This window comes from Anastrepha obliqua, chromosome 6, assembly GCF_027943255.1.
Source record: "Anastrepha obliqua isolate idAnaObli1 chromosome 6, idAnaObli1_1.0, whole genome shotgun sequence".
Classification (NCBI taxonomy): domain Eukaryota; kingdom Metazoa; phylum Arthropoda; class Insecta; order Diptera; family Tephritidae; genus Anastrepha; species Anastrepha obliqua.
The window spans coordinates 29,844,610-29,858,590 of record NC_072897.1 but is presented as its reverse complement, the minus strand read 5'-3'; the positions used below and the strand labels follow the sequence as shown (position 1 = coordinate 29,858,590).

General features: G+C 43.6%; 1 protein-coding gene across 1 annotated transcript; it reads left to right on the top strand.

Annotated features, from left to right (window-relative positions):
- The first annotated feature begins 367 nt into the window (after positions 1-367).
- LOC129250280 (uncharacterized) lies at positions 368-1,375 on the top strand. The gene has a single exon (XM_054889916.1). It carries the CDS (start codon positions 368-370, stop codon positions 1,373-1,375), a length of 1,008 nt encoding a protein of 335 aa, XP_054745891.1.
- Positions 1,376-13,981: the final 12,606 nt, after the last annotated feature.

The following is a 13,981-nucleotide window of genomic DNA, read 5'->3' as shown; positions in this document are numbered from 1 at the left end:
CAAGGTGTGATACGACCCGTGCCTATTGGGTCTGTTTGGCAGCCGGAGGACAAAATTAGGCTGTCTTCTAGCGGAGCCCTCCTGACACCAGGCCGCCTCAGGTTGTAACTGTGGCTTTAACATTGGTAAGGGGCGCTGCCATAGCTGACCAACTATTTCCCCGATATCCTCTTTGGTCACCGCACATGGCGACATATGCAGCCCTCTGGCGGGGCAGGTGATCGTACGAAACAGTGTATATATATTGGACCAAGATAAAAAACAAAAATCGGATAGCATCCACAAACGGACAGACAAGGAGACGGACAAACGGACGGACACAAACCCAAAACGGACGAACAAGCGGGCGCACCCATTGCCACAACAGATGGACAAATGGTCAACATGGACCGGCAATAACGAACTGAGGAAGTTGGGAACTCCTTCAGAGGATGAACTCTTGGCCTCCAGCCAAGATACGGTTGATGGCAAAGCTGTGGGCCACAGCATGCCATCAACCCTAAATCAACCATCCACATCCGCTGATGCCAAGGGGCAAAAACGTCAAAACGTTACAAAGGCCCCGTCCAGGTATAAGCTTTACCAGAGGTCTCTGGCTGTTCTCGGCAGAATAAGCAAAAATGAGGCTGAAGGGAAAGCTCATCCAAAGAACGCGGCCGAAAAGGCAAGGTGCCAAAAGGTGGTCGATGAGTACCTGGCGTTCCAGGCCACACAGAAGGCAAAAGCCGTGAAACGCAATCGTTCACAGGACGAAAGCGACAAACCCACGAAGAAACACAAGGTGTCGGTTCACACCGCTTCAATACCAAAGCCAGCCAAACGGACATTTATTGAGGTGGCACGGGATCTCCTGCAAATAGCGTTGGTTGATGAATTAACTAACCGCGGTAAACCTGCACGGCTGTCTCGCATTGTCGTCGATCACGTCATGGCAATCCCGAAGGGTCAACTGCCAGGATTTGATTTAATGGAGGTGGTCCGTGGATACAGGGTGATCAAATGCGATGATCAACTCTCTCTGAACTTCCTGCAAACAATCCAGATCCAGAATGACTGGGAAGATTTGAGGCTCAAACTAATCCCGGTCAGCGAAATCCCTCGACGGCCGAGGGATCGCATCTGGATCCCGAACATGGAGTCCGATGCTAAGCAACTAATTCCATACTTGCAGGCACACAACCGCACTGTTCCGATGGATGACTGGAGCATCATCAAAGCGGAGGCTTCGCAAAAGAACAGTGTGCCCTTCCTTCTCCAAATATCGGAGGAGAGCATCGAGTCACTGGGAAAAGTGGACAACAAACTTCGGTTCGGCGTCCGGAAAACGCAACTGAAGATATTCCGCTCAGCAAATCCGGAGGAGGATCGGGACTAGGTTGACGGCGCCAACGAGTTGCTCACGGGCATGCAACTTGACGACGCCGCTTCTACCAAAAACGATGACGCTAACGAGCAGCATCCGGGAGTGCAGCTTGGTGACGTCGTCAAATTGTAAATCGACCAGTAGCATGGGTCTCAAGGTTGTCCAAATAAACCTGCAGCACCCCCGACTGCAACGGACAACCTAACCGTTCTCCTGGCGGAGGAGGACGTCGACATCGCATTAATGCAGGAACCTTGGGTACGGAGCATCGAGGTGAAGGGGTTTACTGGAAACAACCACAACCTTTTCTAAAAACGGACTGAAGGTAACTCCAGATCTTGTATTGTAGCTAAGAAACATTTGAACATATTCTTAATCCCATCATATTGTTCGCAGGATGTGACGGCTGTGGAGGTAGAAGCCTCTGACGGTGTCGGCATCATACTGGCTTCCATCTACATGGCGCATGATCGGCCAGCACCACCTGAGGAGGCTCGTCGGCTTGTGCGTGAAGCTAAAAATAAGAACCTGCTACTCGGATGCGATGCCAACGCAAGGCACTCTCTATGGAGCAGCTCGGAGACGAACGAACGAGGTGAGTCTTTTTACGACTTTATCATTAATTCTAACCTGACGGTATGTAACAGAGGTAACACCCCCACTTTCACCTTTCCTAGTACGGAGTACTTTAAGGGATGGGCGGAAGTGATTAATGTTACTTTACTGTCCGAAAACAGCTCAGTAAGGGTAGACAAATGAAGGGTTTCCGACAAAAATTCTTTCTCGAATCACAACTTGATCCTTTACGAGCTGGATCTGAGGGTGGATACACCCTTACCGCATCGTAACCCACTAAGACCTAGTTGGAAAAAGTTCAAAGATGTAGTAAACAATAGGTTGGGAGGAGTTCCGATCAGCCAAATCACTCTCACGGAAAACCTTGAGAGTAGGGTTACAACATTGGAGAAGATATTCCGTAGGGCCTACACCCTTTTCGCGTGTTTAGCCGAGCTCCTCCTCCCATTTATGGTGGGCGTCTTGATGTTGTTCCACAAACGGAGGGACCTACAGTTTCAAGCCGACTCCGAACGGCAGATATTTTTATGAGCAGCTTTTTCATGACAGAAATACACCCGGAGGTTTGCCATTGCCTGCCGAGGGGCGACCGCTATTAGAAAAAGGAGATTCGAACCAACGTTCCCTCTGTGAATTCCGAATGGTAATCACACACCAACCTATTCGGCTACGGTGGCCGCCGTGTCCAATTAAATATAGGAAAAAAAAAACATTTCCTCCCTGGTGGAGCAATGAGCGCTCGAAATTAAGGGAAGAAGCCAGATCAAATTTTAATCTCAGCTGCTCAACAGGTAATTGGCAACTGTACAGAGATAGTCGGAGACAGTACAAAAAGGCAAGTAGGGCCGCCAAGAAGGAGAGCTGGGGAGATTTTTGTTCTTCGATCCAATCTACCAGAGATTCTGCGAGGCTCAGCCGTATCTTGCCCAAAGATCGTTCAATGGGTCAAGAAGCCAGATGGCACTTGGACTTCTACGGCAGAAGAGTCTCTAGAGCTTCTCTTAAATACTCATTTTCCGGGATGTAGCGCTCACGATAGCGATGTTGGAAGAATTTGGCGGAGCGGCTATGACCCACAGCATCTTGCGGATGTTGTGACTATTACAGAGAGAAGATTTCATGGGCAACCAAATCATTTTCACCTTTCAAATCTCCAGGCCCTGACGTGATTTTTCCCAAGATGTTACAGGAAACTCTTGATAATATTCTGCCATGGCTAATGAAAATTTTCAAAGCGCGTCTAAACTTAAGTTATATTCCAAATAGCTGGAAACCTGTTAGAGCCATCTTCATACCAAAAGTAGGCAGAAGGGGACATGAATCAGAGAAGGACTTTAGTCAAATTAGTCTCTCGTTCTTCTTTTTAAAAACATTTGAACGGCTTTTCGACATACACATTAGAAGCTCGCTGGAGAGCTCTTGTATTTCAATTGCTCAACATTCTTACCTCAAAGGCAAATCGACGGAGACTGCGCTTCACGAGGTAATCCGGACAATAGAGGGTCCTCTAGCAAGCAAACAGTACACCATGGCAGCTTTTCTTGACATAGAAGGCGCATATAATAATGTTAGCACTGATACTATCCAACGGGCGTTAATAGACATACGGGCGGAAAATTGTATTAGCAATTGGATCATCTCTATGCTAGAAACCAGGATAATTAGAGCTAATATGGGTAATAGCAACATAACAAAAAGACTCCACAGGGGGCAGTATTATCTCCACTCCTCTGGTTATGTGTTATTATATTATATATGAATATATAATTGGCGCGTACACCCTTTTTGGGTGTTTGGCCGAGCTCCTCCTCCGATTTGTCGCGTGCGTCTTGATGTTGTTCCACAAATGGAGGGACCTACAGTTTCAAGCCGACTCCGAACGGCAGATATTTTTATAAAGAGCTTTTTCATGGCGGAAATACACTCGGGGGTTTTCCATTGCCTGCCGAGGGGCGACCGCTATTAGAAAAATGTTTTTCTTAATTTTGGTGTTTTCACCGAGATTCGAACCGACGTTCTCTCTGTGATTTCCGAATGGTAATCACGCACCAACCAATCCGGCTACGGCGGCCGTTTATTATTAGTAAAATGTTAACTGATGATGTGGTGTTAATGGCATCAGGACTGTGTCCCAATACGATCAGTGGGATCATTCAAAGGGCGTTAAGCGAGCTTAACTCTTAGGCTAAAGGCTGTGGCCTAAGTTTAAGCGCGCGTAAAACAGAACTATTGCTATTTACGACCAGATATAGGGTACCAATTTTTACTCTACCAAACATTAATGAACAAACCCTCTCACTTTCAGCCAGTGCAAAATACTTAGGGGTAATTCTGGACTCCAAACTTAGCTGTAAATTAAACATTGAAGAACGGGTAAAGAAAGCAGAAATCGCTTTATATGCCTGTAATCGTATGCTAGGAAGAAGATGATTTCTTCAACCAAAGTATACATTATGGCTGTATGAGGCGGTTATACGACGAATTTTAACGTATGGCTCAGTAGTTTGATGAAAGGCTCTAGAGAGAGAATACAACATCAAACTACTTGGCAGAATACAAAGATCAGCCTGTGCAATAACAGTCGGTGCAATCAGATCATGTCCTAGGGAGGCCCTGAACGCTCTGACATACGTTATTCCGGTAGATCTACATATCAAGAAGATGACAACAATGAGTGCATTTAGGTTAAATGAAGTGGATTGTGGTGTTAGAGCTGGCATATATTCTCATAGACTTAAAATTGAAAGGTCTGTGCGTCTCCCTAATGCTTGCAGTGTCTTTCGGGCGAAAGTACTGGCAATTGGGGAAGCTAGTAGGCTACTAATCGCAGATCCCTCTTTTAAGGGCAATATCGCTATTCTTTCGGATAGCCAAGCGGCAATCCAGGCACTGGGTTCAGCTGCAACAACCTCTAAAGTAGTGGAACAAAGCAGGACTAGCCTTACCACCTTGAGCGAAAATCATAAAGTTACCGTAATCTGGGTCGCGGGACATCGGAGCATTGAAGGCAATGAAAAAGCGGATGAACTGGCAAGAAGGGGATCTGCCATGAATAACGCTCTTGCAGAATCGGTATTCATACCACTAGGTACAGTCAAGAGCGCAAATTCCCTAAAATACCTCCGACTCGCAGATTGTAGATGGAGAGACCAGACGAAATGCAAAATTAGCAGAACGTTATGGTCCACCTACAATCTTAAGCAATCATAACTGGCTTTTGATCTGTGGGAGAACAAGCAGCCAAAATGGTCATCCCTCACAACATATACTGGCACAGTTATAAACAACCGGAGAAAAAGGAAACAATATTCCGTTTCATCTGCGAATTCCCTGCCCTATGGAAAGACAGAATGTTAACCCTGGGTAAACCGCTATTCGAGAGTCTGGAACAGCTGTCTGGCTTAGTTGTCAGCAACCTGATAAGGTCCCTGAACCGCACAGACTGGATATATTCATGCTGAAAATAACTGGCAAACAAGTTGGTAGCGAGGATGTGGCAACAAAATGGTGCGGAAGCGCTGGAAGAATCACCACTTAAACCAACCAACCAACCAACCAGATACAGGTGCAACCCATAACTAGAAATGTTAAGAAAACTTTAAAATTTAATACACAAATATAAGTATAACCACAAAAGAAAAACCATTACAAGTGATATCAATGCATGGTAATTCTATAATTAAAACGAAACAAACTATTAAGTTCATAAATGATGATTTAGATTTTTCGAGGTAGATGAGATAAATGGATTTGATTTGATACTAGGATGGAACCGAATAAAGAAATTGAACGAGGTTATAAATTTGAATAAGATGACATTCGAGGTGTTAAGAAAGTCGGAAATTAGTGAAAAAATTTATGCAAATTACTCTATAGGGATAGACACGTATAGAGCAGAAATCGATAGGTTAATGAAGGACAATAATGTCATAGGACCGTTACCTTTCACTACAAGGATTGAAGCTAGCATACGGACAAATACAAAGGATCCTATATGGACCAAACAATATACAAGTAATATAAATGACGTAGAATTCGTAAATAAGGAAATTCACAAATTATTGAAAGAGGGAATAATACGAAAAAGCTACAGCCCATACAATTCACCCATGTTAACCGTACATAAGAAAGGTGTAGATAAGAGCGGAAAGCCCAAAAGACGTATGGTTATAGAATTAAGGAAATTAAACGAACACACGGTCACAGACAGATACGTAAAACCAGACATAAATTACGCTGCAAAACTTAGGGAAAGCCAAATTTTTCACTACACTTGATTTGGGGTCAGGGTTTCATCAAATTAAGATAAAGGAAAGTAACAGAGAACAGCGTTTTGTGGGCATGGAGTTAAGTATGAGTTCATTCGAATGCCTTTCGGATTGAAGAACGCCCCATCTATTTCCCAAAGATGTGTGGATGACCTTCTGCGCGACTCATAGGTAAATTCTCATATGTTTACATTGACGATGTAATCATTTACTCATCATCATATAAAGAGCATATGAAACACATCCGAACTATTTCTAATGCATTAAATAATCCCTCTTTAAAGGTGTCCAATGAAAAGTCAAAATTTTTCATGGAAGAGGTAGAATACTTAGGTCCGAATAAAATAAAAACGATAGAAAATTACGAAATACCAGAAACAATCAAAGACCTTAGAGGATTCTTAGGACTTACTGAATACTATTTATATAAAACTCATAAAAAGCTATGCAGCTCTAGCTAAACCCTTAGTTTTACATATTAAAGGAGAGAATTCTTATATCGAAAAAAATAAAAGTAAGAACACAAAGATTAGTTTAGATCAAACGGTCACAGAAGCCATAAATACACTGAAAAACTGCTTAAGGGAGCGGTGGAATTATACCAGCCAAATTATGAATTGAATTAAATTATTTATTAAAATATATGCATTTATGTAGATTACATATATATACATACGTTCGCACATATATAAATAGATGGATAACTTCGCAATATAGAATTGAGTGAATGGTAATATTTTTGTTGTGGTGAGTGCGTGCCGGTGCACATACATATATGTATGCCGATTTATGTACACATACTGAAAGACTTACGCTTGAAATTGAAATTTGAAAAGGTCGAGCCAAGGAGCACCAGGAGATTTGGTGGCTCCTAAAACACTCAGGCTAAAGAGCCCATTATATTTATAGCTCTGGAAAGGCGGGTAGATAGTCAAGGAGGGAAGGAGAAAAGTATCAGAGAAAAAGATAGGGAAGAATATAGACAGAGATAGAGATAGTTAATCCTGTGAGAATTTCCCAGATTCTTTGGCAAATCTGTCCCAATACTCGTAGCCGTGCTTTTGCAAAGGCAGGACACTCACAGAGAAAGTGGTCAGTGCTATCCGCCTCCTCCAAGCATGACAGGCATACCGGGTTCTCGATGATTCCAATGGTGGTCATATGTTGACCCAATGGGTTGTGTCCTGTAATGATGCCGACCATCAACCGAATATCTTTCCTTCTAAGTTTTAGTAGAAAGTTTGACAGTTTTCTGTTCGGAGTTTTCACAAAACACTTTGCAGTTCTGCAGCGTTCCAGACCGGACCATCGCTCTTTATGTAGATTGCCTACATAATCGCTGATCCAATTATTGATTCCTGCGGGACTGATTCCGATTATTGGCTCTGGCCCCTGTGGGGCCACCGCTGATCCACGGTTGGCCAATTCGTCGGCAATTTCGTTTCCTTGAACACCGGAGTGTCCCGGAACCCGCATAAGTACAAGCCTGTTTTATCTTGCGACAGAATTAAGCTTCTTCTTACACTCTTGAACAATCTTCGCGTTCTTCAGGGCCTTCAGTCCAGCCTGACTATCACTGAAGACTCCAATCTGTTTCCCGCTCCATCTGCTCTCGATTATCCATTCGGCTACTTTTAGGATGGCAAAAACTTCTGTTTGGAAAACAATTGCCATTCCCTCCATAGCATAGTGATACTTATTACTATCGTTTAAGTACCATCCGGCTCCAGACCCTATTTCATTCTTGGACCCATCGGTAAAGAAAATATCCGTCAAACCTCCCTGCATGCATTCTGGATTGCTCCATTGCTCACGCAAATCTGACATCAAATTTCCTTCCAAATGAAACTGTGGGTATCAGGTCATCTTAAGGTGCCAAAAACAGTGGATACTGCTCCGACAGCAACTTAAAGATTTCTCTGTGTCCCGAAGTTCCATCTTCGTGCCAGAAACCATATTTATGGAGTCTACACATTGCTTTTATTGCTTCTTGTTGTATCTTAAGATCCAGGGGGAGCAAATCAAGCATAGCATTTAGGGCATCACCAGAGGTTGTACTCATGGCACCCGTGATACTTAAACATACACTTCTTTGCAGCCTGTATAGTTCCCGGATTGTGGATTTAGCCATGCTCCGTCGCCACCAGACCACAGAAGCGTAAGTGATGATTGGTCTGATAAGTGCTGTGTATATCCATAGGACCACAGCAGGTTTCAGACCCCAGATTTTGCCAAAGGCTCTACAGCATTGCTGAAGAATCTTCAATGAACGATTCACCTTCAGTGAAACGTGTGTCTCCCAAGTCAGCTTCTTATCCAAGATTACTCCTAGATATTTAACTTCGTTGGAAAGACCAAGTGTTACACCTTTCAGTGTTGGAAGACTGAGTCTATCCAATTTCCGTTTTCTCGTAAACAATAATATGGTTGTTATGTTCGGATTAACGGAAAGACCTTGTCCCATGCACCAGTCATCGATTTTGTCAAGAATCCTCTGCACTTTCGTGCAAAGCCTCCTTAAGGATTTATCCGATGTTAGCGCACAGACGTCGTCCGCATATGCTTGGACGTGAAAGCCGAGTTCCTGCATCTCCACTTAAAGAGACTCTACGATGAAGCACCTCATCAGCGGAGAAAGAACACCCCCTTGGGGACATCCTTGCTTGGCCCTGACTGTGATTTGTTCGTCACTGCTCCCACCAGCGGTTAACAGCCTCTCAGAGAGCATGAAATATATCCATTTTATAATGGCTTGATTAACTCCTTGTCGTTCGGTAGAAGAACATATCGAGCCGAAAGTGGCATTATCAAAAGCCCCTTAAATGTCCAAGAACATGCCCATTGTGTATTCGTCAACTTCCAGCCCGGCTTCAATCTAGCTAACACGATCGTGTAAGGCTGATTCACATGATTTTCCACTCTGGTAAGCGTGTTGATTTCTACTAAGTGGACTTCTCGGCAATACCCCCACTCGAATATGTTTCTCCACCACTCGTTCCAGACTTTTCAACATGAACGATGTCAAACTGATTGGTCTAAAACTTTTTGCTAGGGAATATTCATCTTTTCCTGGTTTCGGAATAAATACTACTCTTACGCGTCGCCATTGAGATGGTATATAACCAAATGCAAGACAGGCTGTGAAGATGCTTTTCTGGGCCTCAATCAGCCTGTCTCCTCCTTTTTTAAGCATAGCTGGATATATTCCTTCAGATCCAGGGGACTTAAGGTTCTCAAAGGAAGACAAGGAAAACCTTATTGATTCCCTTGTCACTATCCGACTAGCAATATACCAGCTGTACCTAGAGGTTCCACCGTTGCTACCGTTATTGTTCATGCCACTCTCTCCTTCAGAGAGAGTTCTACTACCCGGAAAATGGGTTTTGAGTAGAGCATTAAACGTTTCCGATTTGGAAATGGTGTATGAACCATCAGGTTTTCGAATGGAATCCAGCCTTACTGAGCGGTCCAAATGAAGGACCGTAAAAAATCTCGCTGTTTCCCTCATTTTTTCGACGTTACTGCAGAAATTTCTATAGGATTCAAGTTTGGCTTTCCGTACTTTTTTCTTATATTCTCTCTGTGTAAGTCGATGATTAGCCCTGTCCTCTTCTGTTTTGGTATTCAAGGCCTTATTAAGAAGTTTCCTGGACCGTACACGAAGCTTCGACAGTTCTGAGTTCCCCCAAGGAACCGCTTTCCCCTGTCTGCTTTGCCTGAGTGGACACAGTTCCTCATTGCAATTGATTAAAGTACCTTATAATTTCTTAGTAGCATCTTCAATAATTTCTGCTGATTTGAGCTCTTACAGGTTCGGTAATCGCTCTGTTGAAAACTCACCATACCTGCCCCAGTCCACATTTCGAGGATTCCTATCGGAAGGTATTGATATTGTGTCAATTCCCAGTCGGAATTCGATAAGGCGGTGATAAGAAAGAGAGTCCTCTTCCAAAACTCGCCATCGGTTGATTTGATTTCCAACTGACCTATTGGTAAGTGTTAAATCAATGACCTCTTGTCTCCTTCTGGTCACAAAAGTTGGTTTGTTACCAGTGTTTTGAATGACCAAATCGGATGACAGGATAAAAGCAAGTAACTTGAGACCTCTGGGGCTGCATTTGCTGCTTCCCCACACAATGTTCAGTGAGTTTGCATCACAGCCCACTATTAGCCCCAGATTATTGGATTCTGCATACTTGACCACTTCTCTTAGCTCCCTCGAAGGAGGTGGCTATGATAGCTTCGACGCTGTTCCCACTTTTCAAGTACTTTATTTTTGCAGCAACGATATCTCCAGAGCATAACATTGTGTGTTCGATCAACCTCGGCATGATAATACATGCTCGCGGTCTCACATTCCCTTCACAATGAAGTATTTGTCCCCACGACATAGCACCTAGACCACTGATACGCTTGTGACATACCCATGGTTCTTGTATTAGTATTATGTGTGGGTTTGTTTGCAGTTTTGCATGCCTAAGGCACAAGAGAGCCGTAGACGCTTTGCTATGCTGCAGATTTATCTGTGTAAATATTACTTCAGTCATGAGACTGAGTATATTTACGCTTTTTTCTCCACCTGGAAGTGGATTCGCCCCAGATGTAGGTGAGGACGGCATCCGTACTTCGACTCAAGAACCTTGAGGGACCCAAGATCGATACCCAGTACCAGGTGGGAACCCGCCTCCGAAAATGTAGGGGATTTCTGCCTGGTGCACGAGTTAACTCTCCAGAGAGTCATGTCAAGATCTTGTTCTGAACACGGATACGTTTGAGGAGTTCTGCTGAATTACAGGAAGGACCCGGAATCCAGACACTCGCTCGTACCAGCCTTTCTTTGCTACTCTCAACAAGAACAAACTTGCTGCTTTCGCAGGCTGGAATCTTTGCTACCGCTTTTTCTAGCCATTCTCGGGAAAAAGCATTGGAACAGTGCACCTTTACGATGCCGTCCACCACCTCGAACGTCGGCGCGTCTTTCGACTCACCGACAGCTTTCCAAAGATAGCTGTCAAGATAGTCTTGTTGCCCTTTGGACAGTAGACCATCTTGTTTGTCGGTATGTATCTCCACCGTCATTGCCTTTGCTGCCATTCTCGCGAATGATTCGCCAGACGTTTACGGAAGAGTGTCATTCGACATTTGAGGTCCCTTAGCCTCTGCCTTGTCAGGCAAAGGTTTGTCTGGCTTGGATTGGGTCGAGGATGCAGGCATTTCCGAATTCCGTCTCTCGACTTTCCTCTTCCTTGCCCTTCTCCTCTTCGCGGTCGTTGGCACAGACCCCGTTTCGTTTCCGGAAGAGCGCAGCGCTACAGAGGAATCCTCTGTTCTGCCACGCTTTCCCGTTTCCGTTACAGGTGTCGAGGTTGACGGAGCTTGAGTCCTTGCCTTGGCTGGTGCTTCGGCTTGCCTCGCCTTCTGTCTTATTCGTTTGATCTGCCTTGCGGTTAGACCAACACCTGCGTTCGAATCTCCAATAACTTCGGTCTTTTTACCGGTGCTTACCTGATTCACACCAGGTTTAACCGTTGTCAAAGACTTACTCGGTACCAGAGATCCGTCTGAGTCTACTGAGAGATTGTCCGCCATCTCCACGTCCTCCACAACTTGCTCAGTTGCTTCAGATCGTTTTGACGACGGTATATCGCTCACACTCACTCGGCTCTCCATTGGCATAGCCAATGTGCCATGTATCACCACTAGTAGTGCGCTTCCTCAGGAACCCTGGGTGTCAGTTCCGGGCATAGGGGAGTGTTGGATTCGGGCCTGCACATCCGATGCCCGAGCCGTCGACGGGAGGATTTCCCGAAAGTGGGTTACCTCGTGCAGAGAGATCCTTGGTTAACCTCCCCATTTTAGAAAAATGCATTTTATACCTAAGACTTACGCTTAATTTTAAATCATTTGCTGGTTTAATGAAAAATATTATTAAAAAAAGAAATTGGTACAATGCACAACTCGTTGGTTGCCCGCTCCCACGGTCGTATCTTTACTACTGCTGTTGGTCAATTACTGACATGGGTAGTCAAAGTTGCCACCCTTACAGCTCGGCTTCTCCTGTTTTGTCCGGTTTTTTTATCGTCGCAAAGTTGTGGTAACGTACACCACGGTTTAATTTTGTCGCTGGCGTATACAGATGAATATTGTCGTTTAGTTCGACTTGATCCAGGAATATCCTGAACTACATATCGATCACTATTGAGCACACGAGTAATTTCAAAAGGCCCCTTTGCCGTGGTTCTAGCTTGCGTGACGTGTCGGTACTTGGCGGCTTGTATTCAATAACCACAAAATCGTTGATGTTGTATTTAGTTGGGGTTGTCGCATCGTATTTTACTTTTGAGTCGTGCTTCTATAATTCGTACTGCTGTTGATGTGCGTAATTCATTCAAGTTGACGTTAGTTGTATCGTGGTGTTGCAATGCCAGTACCACCTTATTTTGAACTATATCCCGTGGTTGAAACCTAAAAAGTAACTCTTCAGGCGTTCGTGATGTTGTTTTGTTTTTCATACTGTTTATCACCCATTGTATGTTTCGAATCGATTCATCCCAGCGTTTATCGTTCTCTACAGTTGGTAAGAGCATCGACAAAATGATTCTGTTACAACGTTCTACCATTCCGTTCGCGGTCAGATATTATGCGTTCGGGCATACCCGCAAATTTACTTATCTCGTTCAAAACTCCGACGACGTGTTTGGTTGACTGGTCCCATAATGACAAAACGTGTAAAAGCGTCGATAATAACAAATAAATGCTCGTTACGTTTTGAGCTTTTCGGGAAAGGACCAAGATGATCGGCGTGCACCGTTTTAAATGGAATAGGCTCAATTTCTCCTACGGGAAGTTCAACTTCTTTTCTTCCACCAGGAACCTTGCTGTACGCACATTCAATACATGTCTTGGGGTATGATTGTACAAAGTTTCAAATGCGAGCGAACCACATATTCTCACCAATACGCTGAAGCATTTTCTCCAGACCCAGATGTCCAGCTTTTTAGTACGCACTTTGCACTATTTGGAACTACCCAAGCATCTTTCCCGTTAATAACCTTGTACAACCTACCGTTGCTAATTTTAAACTCTTTGGACGTATTTTTACCGCATCGCTGTAATTTACGTACGATTTATTTAATATGCTCGTCTTGCAGCTGCATGCTAAACGTCCAATCTTCCTCAGTTATATGCACTTTGTCAGTTTTTAACGTTGCTACTTCGATTTTATGCGCTTCTTCAGCTGGCACGCGGTTTAAGGGGGGGGGGGGGGGGGGGGGGTAGGGTCACAAAATCGAATTTTTTTTTTTCACTCATCTTATAGTAAATCATTTCAAGAATGTTGTGTCAAAATTTTAAGTGGATCGGAGCAGAACTCTCAAAGTTGTAGCCAGGAAAGTTTGGTAAAATTTTTGAGTTTAGTTTAATTAAAATTTCTTTAAAATACTGTTTTTTTTGTATATCATAAATGGAAATTTCTTTTCGGTATAAAATAGTTCATACTGGATATGACCTGATTTTTATATAAATCAATCAAAACAGAAAATATGTACATATGTCTATAATCTATTTCATCAAATCCAAATTATATTGATGAGAAAATATTATTCTAATATCCGTCCAGAAAGCCAAACGCGCATACACACATACATATGCATATAATTACGCATACAAACTTTCAACTAACGCAGAATATGTGCATATAAAACTGCGAATCGAATAAATGAGTGATTTAGAAGAGCTTATTAGTAATTATATTTTAGCGCAATCGTGAAAGACG